Source organism: Bufo bufo, chromosome 1 (genome assembly GCF_905171765.1).
Source record: "Bufo bufo chromosome 1, aBufBuf1.1, whole genome shotgun sequence".
NCBI lineage: Eukaryota > Metazoa > Chordata > Amphibia > Anura > Bufonidae > Bufo > Bufo bufo.
Window position 1 is genome coordinate 233,018,274 of NC_053389.1, and position 23,249 is coordinate 233,041,522.

A 23,249-nucleotide genomic window follows, 5' to 3' on the forward strand; every position below is an offset into this window, starting at 1 on the left:
TTACCCAGTAGTGCATCGCCTGGTGCATACATCTCCCACAGTATAATACAGAAAGGCATGCACAGTACAAGTACCGAGCAGGACAATGATGAGATGTTTTGTGCCCACATTACCCAGTAGTGTATTGCCTGGTGCATACATCTCCCACAGTATATTACAGAAAGGCATGCACAGTACAAGTACCCAGCAGGACAATGATGAGACGTTTTGTGCCCACATTACCCAGTAGTGCCTCGCCTGGTGCATACATCTCCCACAGTATAATACAGAAAGGCATGCGCAGTACAAGTACCCAGCAGGACAATGATGAGACGTTTTGTGCCCACATTAACCAGTAGTGCATCGCCTGGTGCATACATCTCCCACAGTATGATACAGAAAAGCATGCACAGTACAAGTACCCAGCAGGACAATGATGAGATGTTTTGTGCCCACATTACCCAGTAGTGTATTGCCCGGTGCATACATCTCCCACAGTATAATACAGAAAGGCATGCACAGTACAAGTACCCAGCAGGACAATGATGAGATGTTTTGTGCCCACATTACCCAGTAGTGCATCGCCTGGTGCATACATCTCCCACAGTATAATACCGAAAGGCATGCACAGTACAAGTAGCCAGCAGGACAATGATGAGATGTTTTGTGCCCACATTACCCAGTAGTGCATCACCTGGTGCATACGTCTCCCACAGTATAATACAGAAAGGCATGCACAGTACAAGTACTCAGCAGGACAATGATGAGATGTTTTGTGCCCACATTACCCAGTAGTGTATTGCCCTGTGCATACATCTCCCACAGTATAATACAGAAAAGCATGCACAGTACAAGTACCCAGCAGGACAATGATGAGATGTTTTGTGCCCACATTACCCAGTAGTGCATCGCCTGGTGCATACATCTCCCACAGTATAATACAGAAAGGCATGCACAGTACAAGTACCCAGCAGGACAATGATGAGACGTTTTGTGCCCACATTACCCAGTAGTGTATTGCCTGGTGCATACATCTCCCACAGTATAATACAGAAAGGCATGCACAGTACAAGTACCCAGCAGGACAATGATGAGACGTTTTGTGCCCACATTACCCAGTAGTGTATTGCCTGGTGCATACATCTCCCACAGTATAATTCAGAAAGGCATGCACAGTACAAGTACCCAGCAGGACAATGATAAGACATTTTGTGCCCACATTACCCAGTAGTGTATTGCCTGGTGCATACATCTCCCACAGTAAAATACAGAAAGGCATGCACAGTACAAGTACACAGCAGGACAATGATGAGACGTTTTGTGCCCACATTACCCAGTAGTATATTGCCTGGTGCATACATCTCCCACAGTATAATACAGAAAGGCATGCACAGTACAAGTACCCAGCAGGACAATGATGAGACATTTTGTGCCCACATTACCCAGTAGTGTATTGCCTGGTGCATACATCTCCCACAGTATAATACAGAAAGGCATGCACAGTACAAGTACCCAGCAGGACAATGATGAGACATTTTGTGCCCACATTACCCAGTAGTGTATTGCCTGGTGCATACATCTCCCACAGTATAATACAGAAAGGCATGCACAGTACAAGTACCCAGCAGGACAATGATGAGATGTTTTGTGCCCACATTACCCAGTAGTGTATCGCCTGGTGCATACATCTCCCACAGTATAATACAGAAAGGCATGCACAGTACAAGTACCCAGCAGGACAATGATAAGATGTTTTGTGCCCACATTACCCAGTAGTGCATCGCCTGGTGCATACATCTCCCACAGTATAATACAGAAAAGCATGCACAGTACAAGTACCCAGCAGGACAATGATGAGATGTTTTGTGCCCACATTACCCAGTAGTGCATCGCCTGGTGCATACATCTCCCACAGTATAATACAGAAAGGCATGCACAGTACAAGTACCCAGCAGGACAATGATGAGATGTTTTGTGCCCACATTACCCAGTAGTGCATCGCCTGGTGCATACATCTCCCACAGTATAATACAGAAAAGCATGCACAGTACAAGTACCCAGCAGGACAATGATGAGACATTTTGTGCCCACATTACCCAGTAGTGCATCACCTGGTGCATACGTCTCCCACAGTATAATACAGAAAGGCATGCACAGTACAAGTACCCAGCAGGACAATGATGAGATGTTTTGTGCCCACATTACCCAGTAGTGCATCGCCTGGTGCATACATCTCCCACAGTATAATACAGAATGGCATGCACAGTACAAGTACCCAGCAGGACAATGATGAGATGTTTTGTGCCCACATTACCCAGTAGTGTATCGCCTGGTGCATACATCTCCCACAGTATAATACAGAAAGGCATGCACAGTACAAGTACCCAGCAGGACAATGATGAGATGTTTTGTGCCCACATTACCCAGTAGTGTATCGCCTGGTGCATACATCTCCCACAGTATAATACAGAAAGGCATGCACAGTACAAGTACCCAGCAGGACAATGATGAGACATTTTGTGCCCACATTACCCAGTAGTGCATCGCCTGGTGCATACATCTCCCACAGTATAATACAGAAAGGCATGCACAGTACAAGTACCCAGCAGGACAATGATGAGATGTTTTGTGCCTACATTACCCAGTAGTGTATTGCCTGGTGCATACATCTCCCACAGTATAATACAGAAAGGCATGCACAGTACAAGTACCCAGCAGGACAATGATGAGATGTTTTGTGCCCACATTACCCAGTAGTGTATTGCCCGGTGCATACATCTCCCACAGTATAATACAGAAAAGCATGCACAGTACAAGTACCCAGCAGGACAATGATGAGATGTTTTGTGCCCACATTACCCAGTAGTGCATCACCTGGTGCATACATCTCCCACAGTATAATACAGAAAAGCATGCACAGTACAAGTACCCAGCAGGACAATGATGAGATGTTTTGTGCCCACATTACCCAGTAGTGCATCGCCTGGTGCATACATCTCCCACAGTATAATACAGAAAGGCATGCACAGTACAAGTACCCAGCAGGACAATGATGAGATGTTTTGTGCCCACATTACCCAGTAGTGCATCGCCTGGTGCATACATCTCCCACAGTATAATACAGAAAAGCATGCACAGTACAAGTACCGAGCAGGACAATGATGAGATGTTTTGTGCCCACATTACCCAGTAGTGCATCGCCTGGTGCATACATCTCCCACAGTATAATACAGAAAGGCATGCACAGTACAAGTACCCAGCAGGACAATGATGAGATGTTTTGTGCCCACATTACCCAGTAGTGCATCGCCTGGTGCATACATCTCCCACAGTATAATACAGAAAGGCATGCACAGTACAAGTACCCAGCAGGACAATGATGAGATGTTTTGTGCCCACATTACCCAGTAGTGTATCGCCTGGTGCATACATCTCCCACAATATAATACAGAAAGGCATGCACAGTACAAGTACCCAGCAGGACAATGATGAGACATTTTGTGCCCACATTACCCAGTAGTGCATCGCCTGGTGCATACACCTCCCACAGTATAATACAGAAAGGCATGCACAGTACAAGTACCGAGCAGGACAATGATGAGATGTTTTGTGCCCACATTACCCAGTAATGTATTGTATTGTGCATACATCTCCCACAGTATAATACAGAAAAGCATGCACAGTACAAGTACCCAGCAGGACAATGATGAGATGTTTTGTGCCCACATTACCCAGTAGTGTATTGCCTGGTGCATACACCTCCCACAGTATAATACAGAAAGGCATGCACAGTACAAGTACCCAGCAGGACAATGATGAGACGTTTTGCGCCCACATTACCCAGTAGTGTATTGCCCGGTGCATACATCTCCCACAGTATAATACAGAAAAGCATGCACAGTACAAGTACCCAGCAGGACAATGATGAGATGTTTTGTGCCCACATTACCCAGTAGTGCATCGCCTGGTGCATACATCTCCCACAGTATAATACAGAAAGGCATGCACAGTACAAGTACCCAGCAGGACAATGATGAGATGTTTTGTGCCCACATTACCCAGTAGTGTATTGCCTGGTGCATACATCTCCCACAGTATATTACAGAAAGGCATGCACAGTACAAGTACCCAGCAGGACAATGATGAGATGTTTTGTGCCCACATTACCCAGTAGTGCATCACCTGGTGCATACGTCTCCCGCAGTATAATACAGAAAAGCATGCACAGTACAAGTACCCAGCAGGACAATGATGAGATGTTTTGTGCCCACATTACCCAGTAGTGTATTGCCCGGTGCATACATCTCCCACAGTATAATACAGAAAAGCATGCACAGTACAAGTACCCAGCAGGACAATGATGAGACGTTTTGTGCCCACATTACCCAGTAGTGCATCACCTGGTGCATACGTCTCCCACAGTATAATAAAGAAAAGCATGCACAGTACAAGTACCCAGCAGGACAATGATGAGACATTTTGTGCCCACATTACCCAGTAGTGCATCACCTGGTGCATACATCTCCCACAGTATAATACAGAAAGGCATGCACAGTACAAGTACCCAGCAGGACAATGATGAGATGTTTTGTGCCCACATTACCCAGTAGTGCATCGCCTGGTGCATACATCTCCCACAGTATAATACAGAAAGGCATGCACAGTACAAGTACCCAGCAGGACAATGATGAGATGTTTTGTGCCCACATTACCCAGTAGTGTATCGCCTGGTGCATACATCTCCCACAGTATAATACAGAAAGGCATGCACAGTACAAGTACCCAGCAGGACAATGATGAGACATTTTGTGCCCACATTACCCAGTAGTGCATCGCCTGGTGCATACATCTCCCACAGTATAATACAGAAATGCATGCACAGTACAAGTACCCAGCAGGACAATGATGAGATGTTTTGTGCCCACATTACCCAGTAATGTATTGCCCTGTGCATACATCTCCCACAGTATAATACAGAAAAGCATGCACAGTACAAGTACCCAGCAGGACAATGATGAGATGTTTTGTGCCCACATTACCCAGTAGTGTATTGCCTGGTGCATACACCTCCCACAGTATAATACAGAAAGGCATGCACAGTACAAGTACCCAGCAGGACAATGATGAGACGTTTTGCGCCCACATTACCCAGTAGTGTATTGCCTGGTGCATACACCTCCCACAGTATAATACAGAAAGGCATGCACAGTACAAGTACCCAGCAGGACAATGATGAGACGTTTTGTGCCCACATTACCCAGTAGTGCATCGCCTGGTGCATACATCTCCCACAGTATATTACAGAAAGGCATGCACAGTACAAGTACCCAGCAGGACAATGATGAGACGTTTTGTGCCCACATTACCCAGTAGTGCCTCGCCTGGTGCATACATCTCCCACAGTATAATACAGAAAGGCATGCGCAGTACAAGTACCCAGCCGGACAATGATGAGACGTTTTGTGCCCACATTAACCAGTAGTGCATCGCCTGGTGCATACATCTCCCACAGTATGATACAGAAAAGCATGCACAGTACAAGTACCCAGCAGGACAATGATGAGATGTTTTGTGCCCACATTACCCAGTAGTGTATTGCCCGGTGCATACATCTCCCACAGTATAATACAGAAAGGCATGCACAGTACAAGTACCCAGCAGGACAATGATGAGATGTTTTGTGCCCACATTACCCAGTAGTGCATCGCCTGGTGCATACATCTCCCACAGTATAATACCGAAAGGCATGCACAGTACAAGTAGCCAGCAGGACAATGATGAGATGTTTTGTGCCCACATTACCCAGTAGTGCATCACCTGGTGCATACGTCTCCCACAGTATAATACAGAAAGGCATGCACAGTACAAGTACTCAGCAGGACAATGATGAGATGTTTTGTGCCCACATTACCCAGTAGTGTATTGCCCTGTGCATACATCTCCCACAGTATAATACAGAAAAGCATGCACAGTACAAGTACCCAGCAGGACAATGATGAGATGTTTTGTGCCCACATTACCCAGTAGTGTATTGCCTGGTGCATACACCTCCCACAGTATAATACAGAAAGGCATGCACAGTACAAGTACCCAGCAGGACAATGATGAGATGTTTTGTGCCCACATTACTCAGTAGTGTATTGCCCGGTGCATACATCTCCCACAGTATAATACAGAAAGGCATGCACAGTACAAGTACCCAGCAGGACAATGATGAGATGTTTTGTGCCCACATTACCCAGTAGTGCATCGCCTGGTGCATACATCTCCCACAGTATAATACAGAAAAGCATGCACAGTACAAGTACCCAGCAGGACAATGATGAGACGTTTTGTGCCCACATTACCCAGTAGTGTATTGCCTGGTGCATACATCTCCCACAGTATAATACAGAAAGGCATGCACAGTACAAGTACCCAGCAGGACAATGATAAGACATTTTGTGCCCACATTACCCAGTAGTGTATCGCCTGGTGCATACATCTCCCACAGTATAATACAGAAAGGCATGCACAGTACAAGTACCCAGCAGGACAATGATGAGACGTTTTGTGCCCACATTAACCAGTAGTGCATCGCCTGGTGCATACATCTCCCACAGTATGATACAGAAAAGCATGCACAGTACAAGTACCCAGCAGGACAATGATGAGACGTTTTGTGCCCACATTACCCAGTAGTGCATCACCTGGTGCATACGTCTCCCACAGTATAATACAGAAAAGCATGCACAGTACAAGTACCCAGCAGGACAATGATGAGATGTTTTGTGCCCACATTACCCAGTAGTGCATCGCCTGGTGCATACATCTCCCACAGTATAATACAGAAAAGCATGCACAGTACAAGTACCCAGCAGGACAATGATGAGATGTTTTGTGCCCACATTACCCAGTAGTGTATTGCCTGGTGCATACATCTCCCACAGTATAATACAGAAAAGCATGCACAGTACAAGTACCCAGCAGGACAATGATGAGACGTTTTGTGCCCACATTACCCAGTAGTGCATCGCCTGGTGCATACATCTCCCACAGTATAATACAGAAAGGCATGCACAGTACAAGTACCCAGCAGGACAATGATGAGATGTTTTGTGCCCACATTACCCAGTAGTGTATTGCCTGGTGCATACATCTCCCACAGTATAATACAGAAAGGCATGCACAGTACAAGTACCCAGCAGGACAATGATGAGATGTTTTGTGCCTACATTACCCAGTAGTGCATCGCCTGGTGCATACATCTCCCACAGTATAATACAGAAAGGCATGCACAGTACAAGTACCCAGCAGGACAATGATGAGATGTTTTGTGCCCACATTACCCAGTAGTGTATTGCCTGGTGCATACACCTCCCACAGTATAATACAGAAAGGCATGCACAGTACAAGTACCCAGCAGGACAATGATGAGACGTTTTGTGCCCACATTACCCAGTAGTGCATCACCTGGTGCATACATCTCCCACAGTATAATACAGAAAAGCATGCACAGTACAAATACCCAGCAGGACAATGATGAGACGTTTTGTGCCCACATTACCCAGTAGTGCATCGCCTAGTGCATACATCTCCCACAGTATAATACAGAAAAGCATGCACAGTACAAGTACCCAGCAGGACAATGATGAGATGTTTTGTGCCCACATTACCCAGTAGTGCATCGCCTGGTGCATACATCTCCCACAGTATAATACAGAAAGGCATGCACAGTACAAGTACCCAGCAGGACAATGATGAGACGTTTTGTGCCCACATTACCCAGTAGTGTATTGCCTGGTGCATACATCTCCCACAGTATAATTCAGAAAGGCATGCACAGTACAAGTACCCAGCAGGACAATGATAAGACATTTTGTGCCCACATTACCCAGTAGTGTATCGCCTGGTGCATACATCTCCCACAGTATAATACAGAAAGGCATGCACAGTACAAGTACCGAGCAGGACAATGATGAGATGTTTTGTGCCCACATTACCCAGTAGTGTATCGCCTGGTGCATACATCTCCCACAGTATAATACAGAAAGGCATGCACAGTACAAATACCCAGCAGGACAATGATGAGACGTTTTGTGCCCACATTACCCAGTAGTGTATCGCCTGGTGCATACATCTCCCACAGTATAATACAGAAAGGCATGCACAGTACAAGTACCCAGCAGGACAATGATGAGATGTTTTGTGCCCACATTACCCAGTAGTGCATCGCCTGGTGCATACACCTCCCACAGTATAATACAGAAAGGCATGCACAGTACAAGTACCCAGCAGGACAATGATGAGATGTTTTGTGCCCACATTACCCAGTAGTGTATTGCCTGGTGCATACATCTCCCACAGTATAATACAGAAAGGCATGCACAGTACAAGTACCCAGCAGGACAATGATGAGATGTTTTGTGCCTACATTACCCAGTAGTGTATTGCCTGGTGCATACATCTCCCACAGTATAATACAGAAAGGCATGCACAGTACAAGTAGCCAGCAGGACAATGATGAGATGTTTTGTGCCCACATTACCCAGTAGTGCATCACCTGGTGCATACGTCTCCCACAGTATAATACAGAAAGGCATGCACAGTACAAGTACCCAGCAGGACAATGATGAGACATTTTGTGCCCACATTACCCAGTAGTGCATCGCCTGGTGCATACATCTCCCACAGTATAATACAGAAAGGCATGCACAGTACAAGTACCCAGCAGGACAATGATGAGATGTTTTGTGCCCACATTACCCAGTAGTGCATCGCCTGGTGCATACATCTCCCACAGTATAATACAGAAAGGCATGCACAGTACAAGTACCTAGCAGGACAATGATGAGATGTTTTGTGCCCACATTACCCAGTAGTGTATTGCCTGGTGCATACACCTCCCACAGTATAATACAGAAAGGCATGCACAGTACAAGTACCCAGCAGGACAGTGATGAGACGTTTTGTGCCCACATTACCCAGTAGTGCATCACCTGGTGCATACATCTCCCACAGTATAATACAGAAAAGCATGCACAGTACAAATACCCAGCAGGACAATGATGAGACGTTTTGTGCCCACATTACCCAGTAGTGCATCGCCTAGTGCATACATCTCCCACAGTATAATACAGAAAGGCATGCACAGTACAAGTACCCAGCAGGACAATGATGAGATGTTTTGTGCCCACATTACCCAGTAGTGCATCGCCTAGTGCATACATCTCCCACAGTATAATACAGAAAGGCATGCACAGTACAAGTACCCAGCAGGACAATGATTAGACGTTTTGTGCCCACATTACCCAGTAGTGCATCGCCTGGTGCATACATCTCCCACAGTATAATACAGAAAAGCATGCACAGTACAAGTACCCAGCAGGACAATGATGAGACGTTTTGTGCCCACATTACCCAGTAGTGTATTGCCTGGTGCATACATCTCCCACAGTATAATACAGAAAGGCATGCACAGTACAAGTACCCAGCAGGACAATGATAAGACATTTTGTGCCCACATTACCCAGTAGTGTATCGCCTGGTGCATACATCTCCCACAGTATAATACAGAAAGGCATGCACAGTACAAGTACCCAGCAGGACAATGATGAGATGTTTTGTGCCCACATTACCCAGTAGTGTATTGCCTGGTGCATACATCTCCCACAGTATAATACAGAAAGGCATGCACAGTACAAGTACCCAGCAGGACAATGATGAGATGTTTTGTGCCCACATTACCCAGTAGTGCATCGCCTGGTGCATACATCTCCCACAGTATAATACAGAAAAGCATGCACAGTACAAATACCCAGCAGGACAATGATGAGACGTTTTGTGCCCACATTACCCAGTAGTGCATCGCCTGGTGCATACATCTCCCACAGTATAATACAGAAAAGCATGCACAGTACAAGTACCCAGCAGGACAATGATGAGATGTTTTGTGCCCACATTACCCAGTAGTGCATCGCCTGGTGCATACATCTCCCACAGTATAATACAGAAAGGCATGCACAGTACAAGTACCCAGCAGGACAATGATGAGACGTTTTGTGCCCACATTACCCAGTAGTGTATTGCCTGGTGCATACATCTCCCACAGTATAATACAGAAAGGCATGCACAGTACAAGTACCCAGCAGGACAATGATGAGACGTTTTGTGCCCACATTACCCAGTAGTGTATTGCCTGGTGCATACATCTCCCACAGTATAATACAGAAAGGCATGCACAGTACAAGTACCCAGCAGGACAATGATGAGATGTTTTGTGCCCACATTACCCAGTAGTGTATTGCCCGGTGCATACATCTCCCACAGTATAATACAGAAAAGCATGCACAGTACAAGTACCCAGCAGGACAATGATGAGATGTTTTGTGCCCACATTACCCAGTAGTGCATCGCCTGGTGCATACATCTCCCACAGTATAATACAGAAAGGCATGCACAGTACAAGTACCCAGCAGGACAATGATGAGACATTTTGTGCCCACATTACCCAGTAGTGCATCGCCCGGTGCATACATCTCCCACAGTATAATACAGAAAGGCATGCACAGTACAAGTACCCAGCAGGACAATGATGAGATGTTTTGTGCCCACATTACCCAGTAGTACATTGCCTGGTGCATACATCTCCCACAGTATAATACAGAAAGGCATGCACAGTACAAGTACCCAGCAGGACAATGATGAGACATTTTGTGCCCACATTACCCAGTAGTGCATCGCCCGGTGCATACATCTCCCACAGTATAATACAGAAAGGCATGCACAGTACAAGTACCCAGCAGGACAATGATGAGATGTTTTGCAGCTTACAGGAATGGTGAAGGCAGCTCTGCTTGTGACCTCCATGCATTCAAAATTTTTCCCAAATGACAGGATAAAGTCGCAGGTGATTTGTAACCCGCACATCTACCCCCACTCTCCTAGCCTAGCCTTTATACAAAATGAAGTCCCTGAGTCCCAGCAGCATGAACGATGAAGTCTACAAAAAAGGGGGATTTAACCATAATCTGGGGGAACAGCTTCTGATTTGGGTGGGGATGATCAGACACAAGTGTAACTGTCACATAACATGTGGTCACTTTCCTCCCTTTAGATGCAAGATGCCATGGGGTATGAACTGCCGTGTGTTTACTTCGTCAGCCTCGTCATCTTTGGATCATTTTTCGTACTGAACCTGGTTCTCGGTGTGCTGAGTGGGTAAGATGATGCAAGATTTTCTCCTTCTGCTAAAGAGCAATTCTTCTTGGTTTGTACATACAGTTTCTCCATCAAGACAGTACTGGCAGTAGCAGGGGCGTACATAGAAATCATTGGGCCCCATAGCAAGAATCTGAATTGGGCCCCCCTAACGCCACCCACTACCCATCCTGGCCCTTCCCACCACCTGCCCTGGCCCCTCCCCTGCCACACCCCCGTTGTATTCTTACTGACCCAGAGAATGAAGGGCACAGGTCAGTTTTGCCACAAAGGGAACGCCGTAGGAACAAAACACATAAAACGGTGGAGGAATTATATTTTTTATTTTCAATTCCACCCCATTTGGAATTTTTTGCTTGCTTCCCACTACATTGTTTACCATATTAATGTACAACTTATACCCCAAAAAATAAGCCCTCATATGGATATGGGAACGGAAAAATAAAAAAGTTATTGCTCAAGGAAGATAGGGGGAAAAAATGAAAATGAAAAAACCTCCGGTATCTTAATGGTTAAAGGGTTATCCAACCCCTATTATGCCCCCCAAAATGGAACAGTTCTTCACCCTTATGGTCCCAGAATTCACCACATTCCCCCTCCCCTCACAGCAATGAGTTCTCCTCACTCACGGCATCTGAGAGTGTTAAAAACCGGAAGTGTGGAATTCCTCTTCAGGCACGCTTTCCCCCAGCGGAGATTGGGGAAAGCATGCTGTTCTAAAAATAAGCCGCAGCCTGTACTAGGCTTCCAGGCTCATTGTTAGTATATCACAGTTCGGGCCACTAGATGGCAGCACTGAACTGTGATATAGTGATTTCTACACTGCGTGCAGAATTATTAGGCAAATGAGTATTTTGACCACATCATCCTCTTTATGCATGTTGTCTTACTCCAAGCTGTATAGGCTCGAAAGCCTACTACCAATTAAGCATATTAGGTGATGTGCATCTCTGTAATGAGAAGGGGTGTGGTCTAATGACATCAACACCCTATATTAGGTGTGCATAATTATTAGGCAACTTCCTTTTCTTTGGCAAAATGGGTCAAAAGAAGGACTTGACAGGCTCAGAAAAGTCAAAAATAGTGAGATATCTTGCAGAGGGATGCAGCACTCTTAAAATTGCAAAGCTTCTGAAGCGTGATCATCGAACAATCAAGCGTTTCATTCAAAATAGTCAACAGGGTCGCAAGAAGCGTGTGGAAAAACCAAGGCGCAAAATAACTGCCCATGAACTGAGAAAAGTCCAGCGTGCAGCTGCCAAGATGCCACTTGCCACCAGTTTGTCCATATTTCAGAGCTGCAACATCACTGGAGTGCCCAAAAGCACAAGGTGTGCAATACTCAGAGACATGGCCAAGGTAAGAAAGGCTGAAAGACGACCACCACTGAACAAGACACACAAGCTGAAACGTCAAGACTGGGCCAAGAAATATCTCAAGACTGATTTTTCTAAGGTTTTATGGACTGATGAAATGAGAGTGAGTCTTGATGGGCCAGATGGATGGGCCCGTGGCTGGATTGGTAAAGGGCAGAGAGCTCCAGTCCGACTCAGACGCCAGCAAGGTGGAGGTGGAGTACTGGTTTGGGCTGGTATCATCAAAGATGAGCTTGTGGGGCCTTTTCGGGTTGAGGATGGAGTCAAGCTCAACTCCCAGTCCTACTGCCAGTTTCTGGAAGACACCTTCTTCAAGCAGTGGTACAGGAAGAAGTCTGCATCCTTCAAGAAAAACATGATTTTCATGCAGGACAATGCTCCATCACACGCGTCCAAGTACTCCACAGCGTGGCTGGCAAGAAAGGGTATAAAAGAAGAAAATCTAATGACATGGCCTCCTTGTTCACCTGGTCTGAACCCCATTGAGAACCTGTGGTCCATCATCAAATGTGAGATTTACAAGGAGGGAAAACAGTACACCTCTCTGAACAGTGTCTGGGAGGCTGTGGTTGCTGCTGCACGCAATGTTGATGGTGAACAGATCAAAACACTGACAGAATCCATGGATGGCAGGCTTTTGAGTGTCCTTGCAAAGAAAGGTGGCTATATTGGTCACTGATTTGTTTTTGTTTTGTTTTTGAATGTCAGAAATGTATATTTGTGAATGTTGAGATGTTATATTGGTTTCACTGGTAAAAATAAATAATTGAAATGGGTATATATTTGTTTTTTGTTAAGTTGCCTAATAATTATGCACAGTAATAGTCACCTGCACACACAGATATTCCCCTAAAATAGCTAAAACTAAAAACAAACTAAAAACTACTTCCAAAAATATTCAGCTTTGATATTAATGAGTTTTTGGGGTTCATTGAGAACATGGTTGTTGTTCAATAATAAAATTAATCCTCAAAAATACAACTTGCCTAATAATTCTGCACTCCCTGTATAGAGACTAATGGAGCAATTTACATCTGATGATTGTAAGTTGTGGTCCACTTAGGGGACCTAACAAAAAGTAAAAAAAATGTAATTTTTTAAATTAAAATCACCCCCATTCCCCAAAATAAAAAGAAACAAAAAAATAGCATTATGGGCATCGCCGCATGCGAAAACACCCATACTATTAAAATATTTTAAAAAGTTAGCCCATATGGTGAAAAATATTTTCAAAAAAGGCTGATTCGCATTTTTTTCATCACTTTATCGCCCAAGAAAATTGAGAACAAAGTGATGAAGTCATACACACCCCAAAATGGTATTGTCAAAAATGACACAAAAAATGAGCCCCCATAAATCTCCGTAGACATAACTATAAAAAAGTTATGAGGGTCAGAATATCGCGATGAAAAGAAAAAATCTGTGTATTTAAGTTTTATTTAGACTCTATTTTTAAAATGTTTCGGTGGGGATTTCAACTCACAACCATCTACATTAAAGGTAAGAACCTTAACTACTGGGCTATAAAGCTTAATGCTAAGTCATTGCTGAAAAACCTCATAGAAGTTTCTCTTGTATTAAAAACCTCATAGAAGTTTCTCTTGTTATGACACAAGAGAAATTTCTATGAGGTTTTTCAGTAATAACGTAGCACTGAGCTCTATAGCCCAGTGGTTAAGGTTCTTGGCTTTAATGTAGATGGTTGTGAGTTTGAATCCCCATAGAAACATTTCAAAAATTGAGTCTAAATTAGACTTGTATACACAGGGTGTCCCCCAAGCATAGTGACCATGCTTGGGAATACCTCTTTCACATTCATAACACTGACTCCATATATGCATACATGGAGCAGGGACTCCTAAGCTGGGAAATTCCCCACTCCGGGGCCTTGACTGAGCATAGGGGAAGCAAGCAGGGCCTGGAACAGAAGAAAAGTAGGTGAGGCCTTCCTTGCTCTCTGGGCCCCCCTGTGCCACGGGACCCATAGCAGCTGCGTGGTCTGCCTATATTGGCAGTACGCCACTGGATGGTAGTGCACGGGACAGGCACTAAAGTGGGCTAGTTCTTTCCACCAAAGGGTCAGACTTTATATGGTGCCCATCCACAGAGTACTGCCACCAAACGCCCTCCACCAGACGAGCACCGCTACTTTATTCCACCATAGACTACGTTGTCTCTGAGTTTGCAGTGCATGTTTGTTGTATGTGCCGGAAAAGCCCCAGACATGTGTGAAAAACATATCCATATGCCCTCATTCATCTCCATTGGGCTGGTCAGTATACTTTTTTTTTCAGTATGGAATAAAGCATCTGACTACAACTGAGTGGAGCGGGTACAGGCAGCAAAGCCAGAGTCACAACTTTACCAAATGCCATTGTATGCCTGTACAGTGCCATCTGTTGAAGGTGCACAGTAGGTCAGGAAAAGCTCCTTACATATATGCCCAATACACAATGCAAAACATAGCCTAAAATACTCCCAACAAAGCCCTGCCACCTAGTGTCTCCCTACCTATCATATTGTGTCTTTGCCCCTCTCCAGGGACTCTGTCAACATACCTTCAACCTGAGTACAGTGAGTACAGCTCTGGAGTATAATACAGGATGTAACTCAGGATCAGTACAGGATAAGTAATGTATGTACACAGTGACTCCACCAGCAGAATAGTGAGTACAGCTCTGGAGTATAATACAGGATATAACTCAGGATCAGTACAGGATAAGTAACGTATGTACACAGTGACTCCACCAGCAGAATAGTGAGTGCAGCTCTGGAGTATAATACAGGATGTAACTCAGGATCAGTACAGGATAAGTAATGTATGTACACAGTGACTCCACCAGCTGAATAGTGACTACAGCTCTGGAGTATAATACAGGATGTAACTAGGTGATTTTCCTAGTCTATGATGGAAAGTCATGGTTTTATTAAAGACACGGAGGCGAGTATTGCTATCTCCTTCTTTACTGTCCACCACATAGCAGCAAAGAAAAAACTTTACATAACATGACGTAACCATAGTAACATCACCCTCCCCTCACAGTCCATATAATAGACGGCTCCTCCTATAGATCCTCCTCTTTCTTTACGAGCCTGACACCATGACCAGAACCACCGCACACGAAACCGGAACCTTGAATCGGGAAAACGACCAGCATGGAACCACCGGAACATCCGCACGAACATCATCAGCTGAGATCACTGGAACCCTTCTTCCTTGAAAGCCAACATGGCTACAACTGGAGCAGAGCAATTGAAGCCCGTAACGAATCAACTTCCTCCTGAAAGTAATAAACAAATTAAGCAATGGGCAGAAAAATACATCGCCAGTCATACGCGATCCTGCCATCATAAACATCTTAAGCCGACTATGCAGACAAAGCATGCCAATCAGAGTGACAACCACAGAAAATACATTATAAGGGAGGGAATCCCAGGGTGGGCAATACTCGCCTCCGTGTCTTTAATAAAACCATGACTTTCCGTCATAGACTAGGAAAATCACCTAGTTTTACAGCAAGACACGGAGGCTCCTATTGCTAAGTTTAAAGTTGAGCAATCACAGCAGAAAACAAATGTGTAGGCGGTCTAAAATAATACTCCCTGAATGTCGATGCCGAAGACCAGTCCGCAAGACGTAGAATATCCTCCAATCGTGCCCCCGAAACAGCCAAGGCGGTAGCAGAAGCGCCTCTAGCGGAATGATCTGTAAATATGGAAGTATCAATTCCTGCTAACGACATAATCCACTTCATCCAGCGCGCCAAAGTAGGGCTGGACACAGGACCAAACGGATGCCGAATGGACAAGAAAAGCTGAGGAACCGAAGACAACCGGTAAGTACGCGTCCGGGATTCATACTCCTTCAAACAAGCCACCGGACAAAGAACCGGCGAGGCTGGAAATGATGGGTAAGAGACCGACCTAATGTTGGTCTTAGTACGTCTGGATATATTGAAGGTGACCCCCTCCGGAGTGAAAGATCTGGCGTCGTGATCAAGCGCCCGAACATCAGAGACCCGCTTACAGGATATCAAGCAAAATAGAACCACTAATTTGGCCGACAACTGCCGTAAGGTGAGATCCGGGTTACCTGGCCAGTTGGATAAAAAGGACAAAACTAAAGACACGTCCCAAGTCGTGGTAAAGCGAGGACAGGGAGGACGAGACATGCGGGAACCGCGAAGCAAACGCGATACGGAAGGGTGCTGTCCCGCAGGGACACCATCAAAACCCTGATGCGTAGACGAAATAGCGGATCTGAACAAATTAATTGTCCGATGAGCTTTACCCGCTTCGAAAAGTGAAGTAAGAAAGTCTAAAAGATGGTTCACAGGGGCCGAAACGGGATCCAAGTCCCGTTCCACGCACCAACCAGACCAAGATCGCCAGGCTGCCCAATAAGATTTTCTGGTGCCGGGAGCCCACGCGTTGTCCAAAAGGCGTCTAGTTGCCTCTGAAATATCACCGATTTCTCCAGGCGTCCTGAGATCCGGCAGGCTATCAGACGTAGGGATCCGTCCAACAGGAGCGGGTGGTGTAATCCTCGAGGGTCCTGGAGGAGATCCATCCGATTCGGGAGAAGAAACGGCACATCTATCAGGAGACCCAGTAGTGACGGAAACCAAGCCTGAGTCCCCCAAAAGGGGACCACCACTACCAATTCGGCCAGATGACGACGAACATGCAACATCATCCTCGGGATCATAGCAAATGGCGGGAATGCATACATCAGCGGACCGGACCAGGATTGAAGGAACGCGTCCACTGCCTCTGCCGCCGGATCCGGGCGCCAGCTGAAAAACCGTGGAAGCTGGGTGTTCAGACGTGAGGCAAATAGGTCTATCGCAAAAAGACCCCAATTCCTGGATAACTCTGAAAATGTCTCTGGCGTTAGCATCCAATCGCTGTTGTCCGTAAGGTATCGAGAGCCCCAATCCGCCCGAATGTTGTGGAGTCCCGGGAGGTATTCCGCTTGAACCATGACCTCCCTGGAGAGACAAAAGGCCCAGAAATCTTTCGCTAACCGTGCCAAGGTAGCTGAGCGCGTACCTCCCAACCGGTTGATGTACCGTACTGCAGACACATTGTCCATCCTCAAACGAATGCACGCCCGAGCCATCCCGTTGGTGAAACTCCGAATGGCAAAGGAACCGGCAAGAAGTTCCAACGCGTTGATATGAAGTCGTGCCTCTTCTGCGGACCACCGGCCACCTGTGGAGATCCCGTTGCAGTGGGCACCCCAACCGTGAAGGCTGGCGTCCGACTCGACAGTGAAATCGGGTTGTAAACCGAATATCGCTTTGCCGTTCCATGCTTCCAGGTTGTCGATCCACCAAGCGATCTCTTCCCGAGATTCCGGGTCCAGGATCAGAGTGTCTGCGAACGCAGCGCCAGAGCGGAGATGCGCTATCTTCAAGCGCTGAAGGGCCCTGTAGTGCAATGGGGCCGGAAACACTGCTTGGATCGATGAGGCGATAAGACCTATGATCCTGGCCAAATGGCGTAGGGACAGCCGAGGCATAGACAGGGCATGTCTGAGTTCCTTGCGTATGGCACGCAGCTTCGTTGCGGGTAGGGAGAGGGATTCGGACACTGAATCCACGGTAAACCCCAAGAACTCCATCCTCTGCGATGGTTCTAAGCACGACTTCTCGTGGTTGACGAGAAAACCTAGACGGGATAGAAGGTCCATCGTCCAGCGGAGATGTATCAACAGAGTCGAGGCTGACTGGTGCATGACAAGAATGTCGTCCAGGTATATAATGAGGCGGACCCCACGACTGCGAAGCCAGGCAACCACTGGTCGCAAAAGTTTCGTGAAGCACCACGGTGCTGAGGAAGGGCCGAAAGGGAGGCAAGAGAACCTCCAGATTTCTCCCCTCCACAGGAACCGCAGTAAGTCCCAGGATGGGGCGGACACAGGTACTGTTAAGTAAGCGTCCTTGAGGTCTAGTTTTACAAACCAATCGCCTGGCATGAGGAGATCTCGGAGTAGATGGATGCCCTCCATCTTGAAGTGGCGATAGCGGACAATCGCATTCAGAGCCCGTAAATTGATAACAGGGCGCATCTGACCCCCTTTCTTCTGGACCAGAAAGATAGAGCTGATGACACCCGTCATGCCTGGTGGTGCCCTCTCGATCGCCCGCTTGTGGTAGAGGGAAGTGAGTTCTAGGTCTACCAGCGCGGCGTCGGGGCGAGACAGCAGGGAGGTGGGGGGGGTAGAAATCTGGTCTGGCGAAGCCACGAGTTCTACGTGGAAGCCTACTACAGTGGATAAAATCCAAGGGTCGGATGTTATTGCCGCCCAAGCAGGGGAAAAATGTAGGAGTCTGCCCCCTATGCAATGCTCCAAAGAAACCCCCATCGGGGGAGGACTTACCGAAATGTCGTCGTGAGGACTGATTTCCTCTGTAGGGTCTGCCACACCATTGTCCACCTCTGGCCGGGAAGAACGGGGATGGAAACCTCTGTTCCTGGAAGGCGGGGCGTTGATGAAAGGAGCCTCTGCCCGCGTTGCGGGTTTGAAAATTGGAACGGCCGGACAGACGGCCCCTAATACTGCCGGCCCTGGTGGAGACCCGTCCCTGGAAAACTCTCCTAATTGAAGATTGGGCCTTATCTAAGGCAGTGAAAGCTCCCACGAACCGGCTCAAGTCCTTAATAAAGGAGTCGCCAAAGAGATGACCCTGAGCATCTGCGCCTGATTCAGTAAGGGCCAGGTTGGCCAGTTTCGGGTCTATTTTAAATAGAATTGCCTTCCTTCTCTCGATTGCTAGAGAGGAGTTGGCATTGCCCGCGATGCAAATTGCACTCTGGATCCAGCCTCTCATTTCCTCAGGGTCAATAGGGGACCCATCTGATCTGGCATTCTCAGCCATCTCAAATAATTTGGCCAGAGGACCAAACACATCCAGGAGCTTGTCCTGACAGCTACGCAGAGCTGAGTCTAACCCCTTACGGGGATTCCAGCCAGACTTGGCCAGGAATTGTGTGACCTTGGGGTCAACCACCGGGGTGTCACATACCTTATTAGGTACAATGGGCCTAGGGCATTCAGCCTTCATCTTGTTTCTCGCCTCCTTGCTAAGGGGGCGGCGGACCCAATGTTCCAGGTATTTACGAACATGGTCCGTCGGTAGCCACTCCGCCGATCTGGGATGGTGGAGGGCGTTAGGGTCAAACATAGGCTCTCCCAAAGAGTCAACCAGGGAGGAGGCCGGAGTAGCCCTGGCAGAGGGATCCTTCACCTGAGAAGTGGAAGGAGTGGGGCAGTGGGGGGAACTAGGCCCCGCATGCGTTTCATCCTCAGAATCAGCATTTGTATCAGCAAAGGCCTCCTCATCTGACCCAATATCGGTGTCAGAATCGCTCAATTGTTGCGCTCTAGCGCATTTCCAAGGCCGCGCCCGTTCTGCCTGGCACGGAAAGGCTCTCTTACGCGATCTATGCGCGTGTTCAAGGGTGGCCGGAGGCGCACCAGTCAATTGTACCTGTGACACAGGACTATTCATAGGAGGCTGCTGAGCTGTGGGGGCCGCAGGCTGTACAGGCCCTGAAACAGGGTGACCAGCCAGTGCCTGTGCTATCGTATGAGACAGCACAGAGGACATGGAGTCCATAGCAGCAGTAATTGCGGCCGAGACAGAGCGCTGCAGCGCTACTGCCTGAGTGTCCCTATCCATATATGAATCTCTCACAGGAGATGAGGGAGCTGAGGCCTCAGGGGTAGGGTCTGAAAGAGGCATGGTGAGAAAGTATACTAAAATATATATACTGCAGGGGAATCAAACCGATCTAATCTAAAGGTAAGGGATCGGATCTAACTAGAAAGATCGTTAAGAGAACTAGACTAAAATTGGGTTATTCACCCGCTTGAGAGAAGCGCCGACGTCAGGCGACTGGAACCCAGGAAGATGCGGTGACAAATGCCAGGGCCGCCGAAGTCTCGCGACGCCCGATGGAGATACCAGAGGAAAACAAAATGGGCGCCGAAATCCCGCGATATCCAGCGGGAGGCGGCAAAGGTGTACCAAAATGGCCGCCGCGATCTCGCGAGATCACGCGACTATGGAGAAGACTGGGCAGAGCGCGGGAAGCGATGCGGTGAAGGCGGTAAGACACAGTAATGAATAGAAAACTGTATGGGCGCAAAGTGTAAACCGCAAGAAGCGGAGGCTATGGAGGGAAAAACAAAACGATCCCCATGACACAAAATACCAGCAGTGGAGATGGCCGCAGGGGGACTAGCCCCAAGCAATGCCCTGCACCATAAACGCTAAGAAAAGCGTGCAGTTAAAACAAAAACATGAAATAAAGCATATATAATAAATGCACAATCAGAATACAGCATATATAAATCAATGCACAATATGAATAAAACAGGAGCTGCCAAAATGAGTACTTATCTTGGTGGCAGCAGCAAAGAAAGAGGAGGATCTATAGGAGGAGCCGTCTATTATATGGACTGTGAGGGGAGGGGGATGTTACTATGGTTACGTCATGTTATGTAAAGTTTTTTCTTTGCTGCTATGTGGTGGACAGTAAAGAAGGAGATAGCAATAGGAGCCTCCGTGTCTTGCTGTAAAACTCAGGATCAGTACAGGATAAGCAATGTAATGTATATATACAGTGACTCCACCTGCAGAATAGTGAGTGCAGCTCTGGAGTATAATACAGGATGTAACTCAGGATAAGGCTCCATTCACACGTCCGTGGTGTGTTGCGGATCCGCAACACACCTGCCGACACCCCTATAGAAATGCCTATTCTTGTCCGCAAGCTGCGGACAAGAATAGGACATGTTCTATCTTTTGCGGAGCTGCGGACCCGAAGATCGGGGCCGCGCTCCGCAAATGCGGATGCGGACAGCACACTGTGTGCTGTCCGCATCCATTCCGTCCCCATAGAAAATGAATGGGTCCGCACCCGTTCTGCAAAATTGCGGAACGGATGCAGGCCCATTTGCGGTAGTGTGAATGGAGCCTTAGGGTCCATTCACATGTCCGTAATTTGGGTCCGCATTCGTTCCGCAATTTGCAGACCCATTCACTTTCAATGGGGCAGGAACGGATGCGAATCCACATTTCCAGGATCCGCATCTGCATTTTCGGGATCCGCATCCGTTTTTTCGGGATCCGCAATTCTCTCCTGAAAAAAATAGAACATGTCCTATTCTTGTCCGAAATTGCAGACCAGAAAAGGCATTTTCTATTATAGTGTCTGTGATGTGCGGATCGCACATTGCAGGTGTCCGTGTTTTGCAATTTAATAATAAGCAATGATAAGCAATTTATCTACACAGTGATTTTGCTGTATATGTAGATTAAATATAACCTGTAATATGGTGTTAAGCAGTGGATTCTTTGAACCACGACTGCTCCTGTACAACTTGTTTGCCAGAAATGTGGACTATGTCCCACCAATGCTTGAGTTTAATGGACATCCCAGTGGTGGGACCTCACTGATCTGGTGTTTATGGCATATTTAGGCAGTTGTGAGGTAGGCGGCAGAGCCCCCATTGAGCTCCTTGGTCCATGTTATAAACGGTTTTCATGCAACATCTTAAAGGGCTCTTCCCTGGACACTGTGAGCAGTTTTCGGTCTTTAATAGTTTTCCTCCATGACATATAGAGCACTGCAGACCCCTGTCTGATGTGTGCTGACAATGCTATCCTTTCCTCTATGTCCCCTGCTGGCCTTGCTTTGGTCTTTGTATCGTTCCCATCCAGTCCTGGCCCGCAGCCCTAAACAGAAGCGCTTATGATTTGTGTCGCTGGAAATTACAGGTTCAGTGACGGAGACATAAGCACTCGAAATTCTGAGCTGTACTTATTATCGCCATAAGCAGCTGCTGAATGTTTCATGCCCTTTATCTGGGCGCAGATACAATTGCAGCCTTTTGATCTGGCAAATAATACGTTAAATAAAAATGTTTATGACTGATAATACTCAGAGCCGTGTGACTCTCCTACACTGAAAGAGGGGACGACTGGCAGACAATTCAATGGGCTCACTAGAGGAGCTTGCAATTGTTTTTTTTCTGCTTTTGAAAATGTGTGATATAATTATTGTGTATAGCAAAATAAATGTATATAACATGTTTTTGCATGTTTTTATCAGATATGGCTTAATTGAGGCGCAAGGTGCAAAATGCCTCATAATTTAGTAAATTCACAGTAGTTTCTCTGCTGCCTACTGAACAACAAGCAGTGATGATGAGATATTAATTTTAAAATATGATTGTGTAATTTACATATAATCATTGTTTTCATAGCAGTCTACAGCAACCAATACGATTTTGTCTTTTCAATTCAGGATGCAGCAGAACTACAGTAAATATGAGCTTTTATATTATCAATGATAAGTCAGCAAGTTATATACACTTACTGACAAAACACACACACACACACACACCGAGATAGAAAAGTCGGCTGGCTGCAAAACTCGGTGAGATCAGATTAGACACTGGGTCTTGCCACAAATGGGGAGAAAAAGTGCTTCCCCGGCTGCTCTATAAAAAGAGATTACTCTCAGGGGTTACTTTTGGGTAGTTACCTCTTAGAGATTAATGGCTGCTAGACATGCTTGTATGATGCACTCGAAGACATTTTGCCCAATTGATAGACTTTGAGAGGGTGCATCATTGGACTGAGATAAGCAGGATGGTTGTTTCAATGGACTGCTTGTCAT

At 46.6% G+C, this 23,249-nt stretch overlaps 1 protein-coding gene across 6 annotated transcripts in view; it reads left to right on the plus strand.

Annotated features, from left to right (window-relative positions):
- Positions 1–23,249, plus strand: part of CACNA1C (calcium voltage-gated channel subunit alpha1 C) — a 583,432-nt gene that overhangs the window by 427,703 nt on the left and 132,480 nt on the right. For all 6 annotated transcript variants that reach the window (XM_040436685.1, XM_040436644.1, XM_040436661.1 and 3 more), the window contains exon 8: positions 11,075–11,178. In XM_040436685.1, coding sequence (XP_040292619.1) covers positions 11,075–11,178 — 104 coding nt within the window. The remainder of the gene's footprint in view (positions 1–11,074; positions 11,179–23,249) is intronic.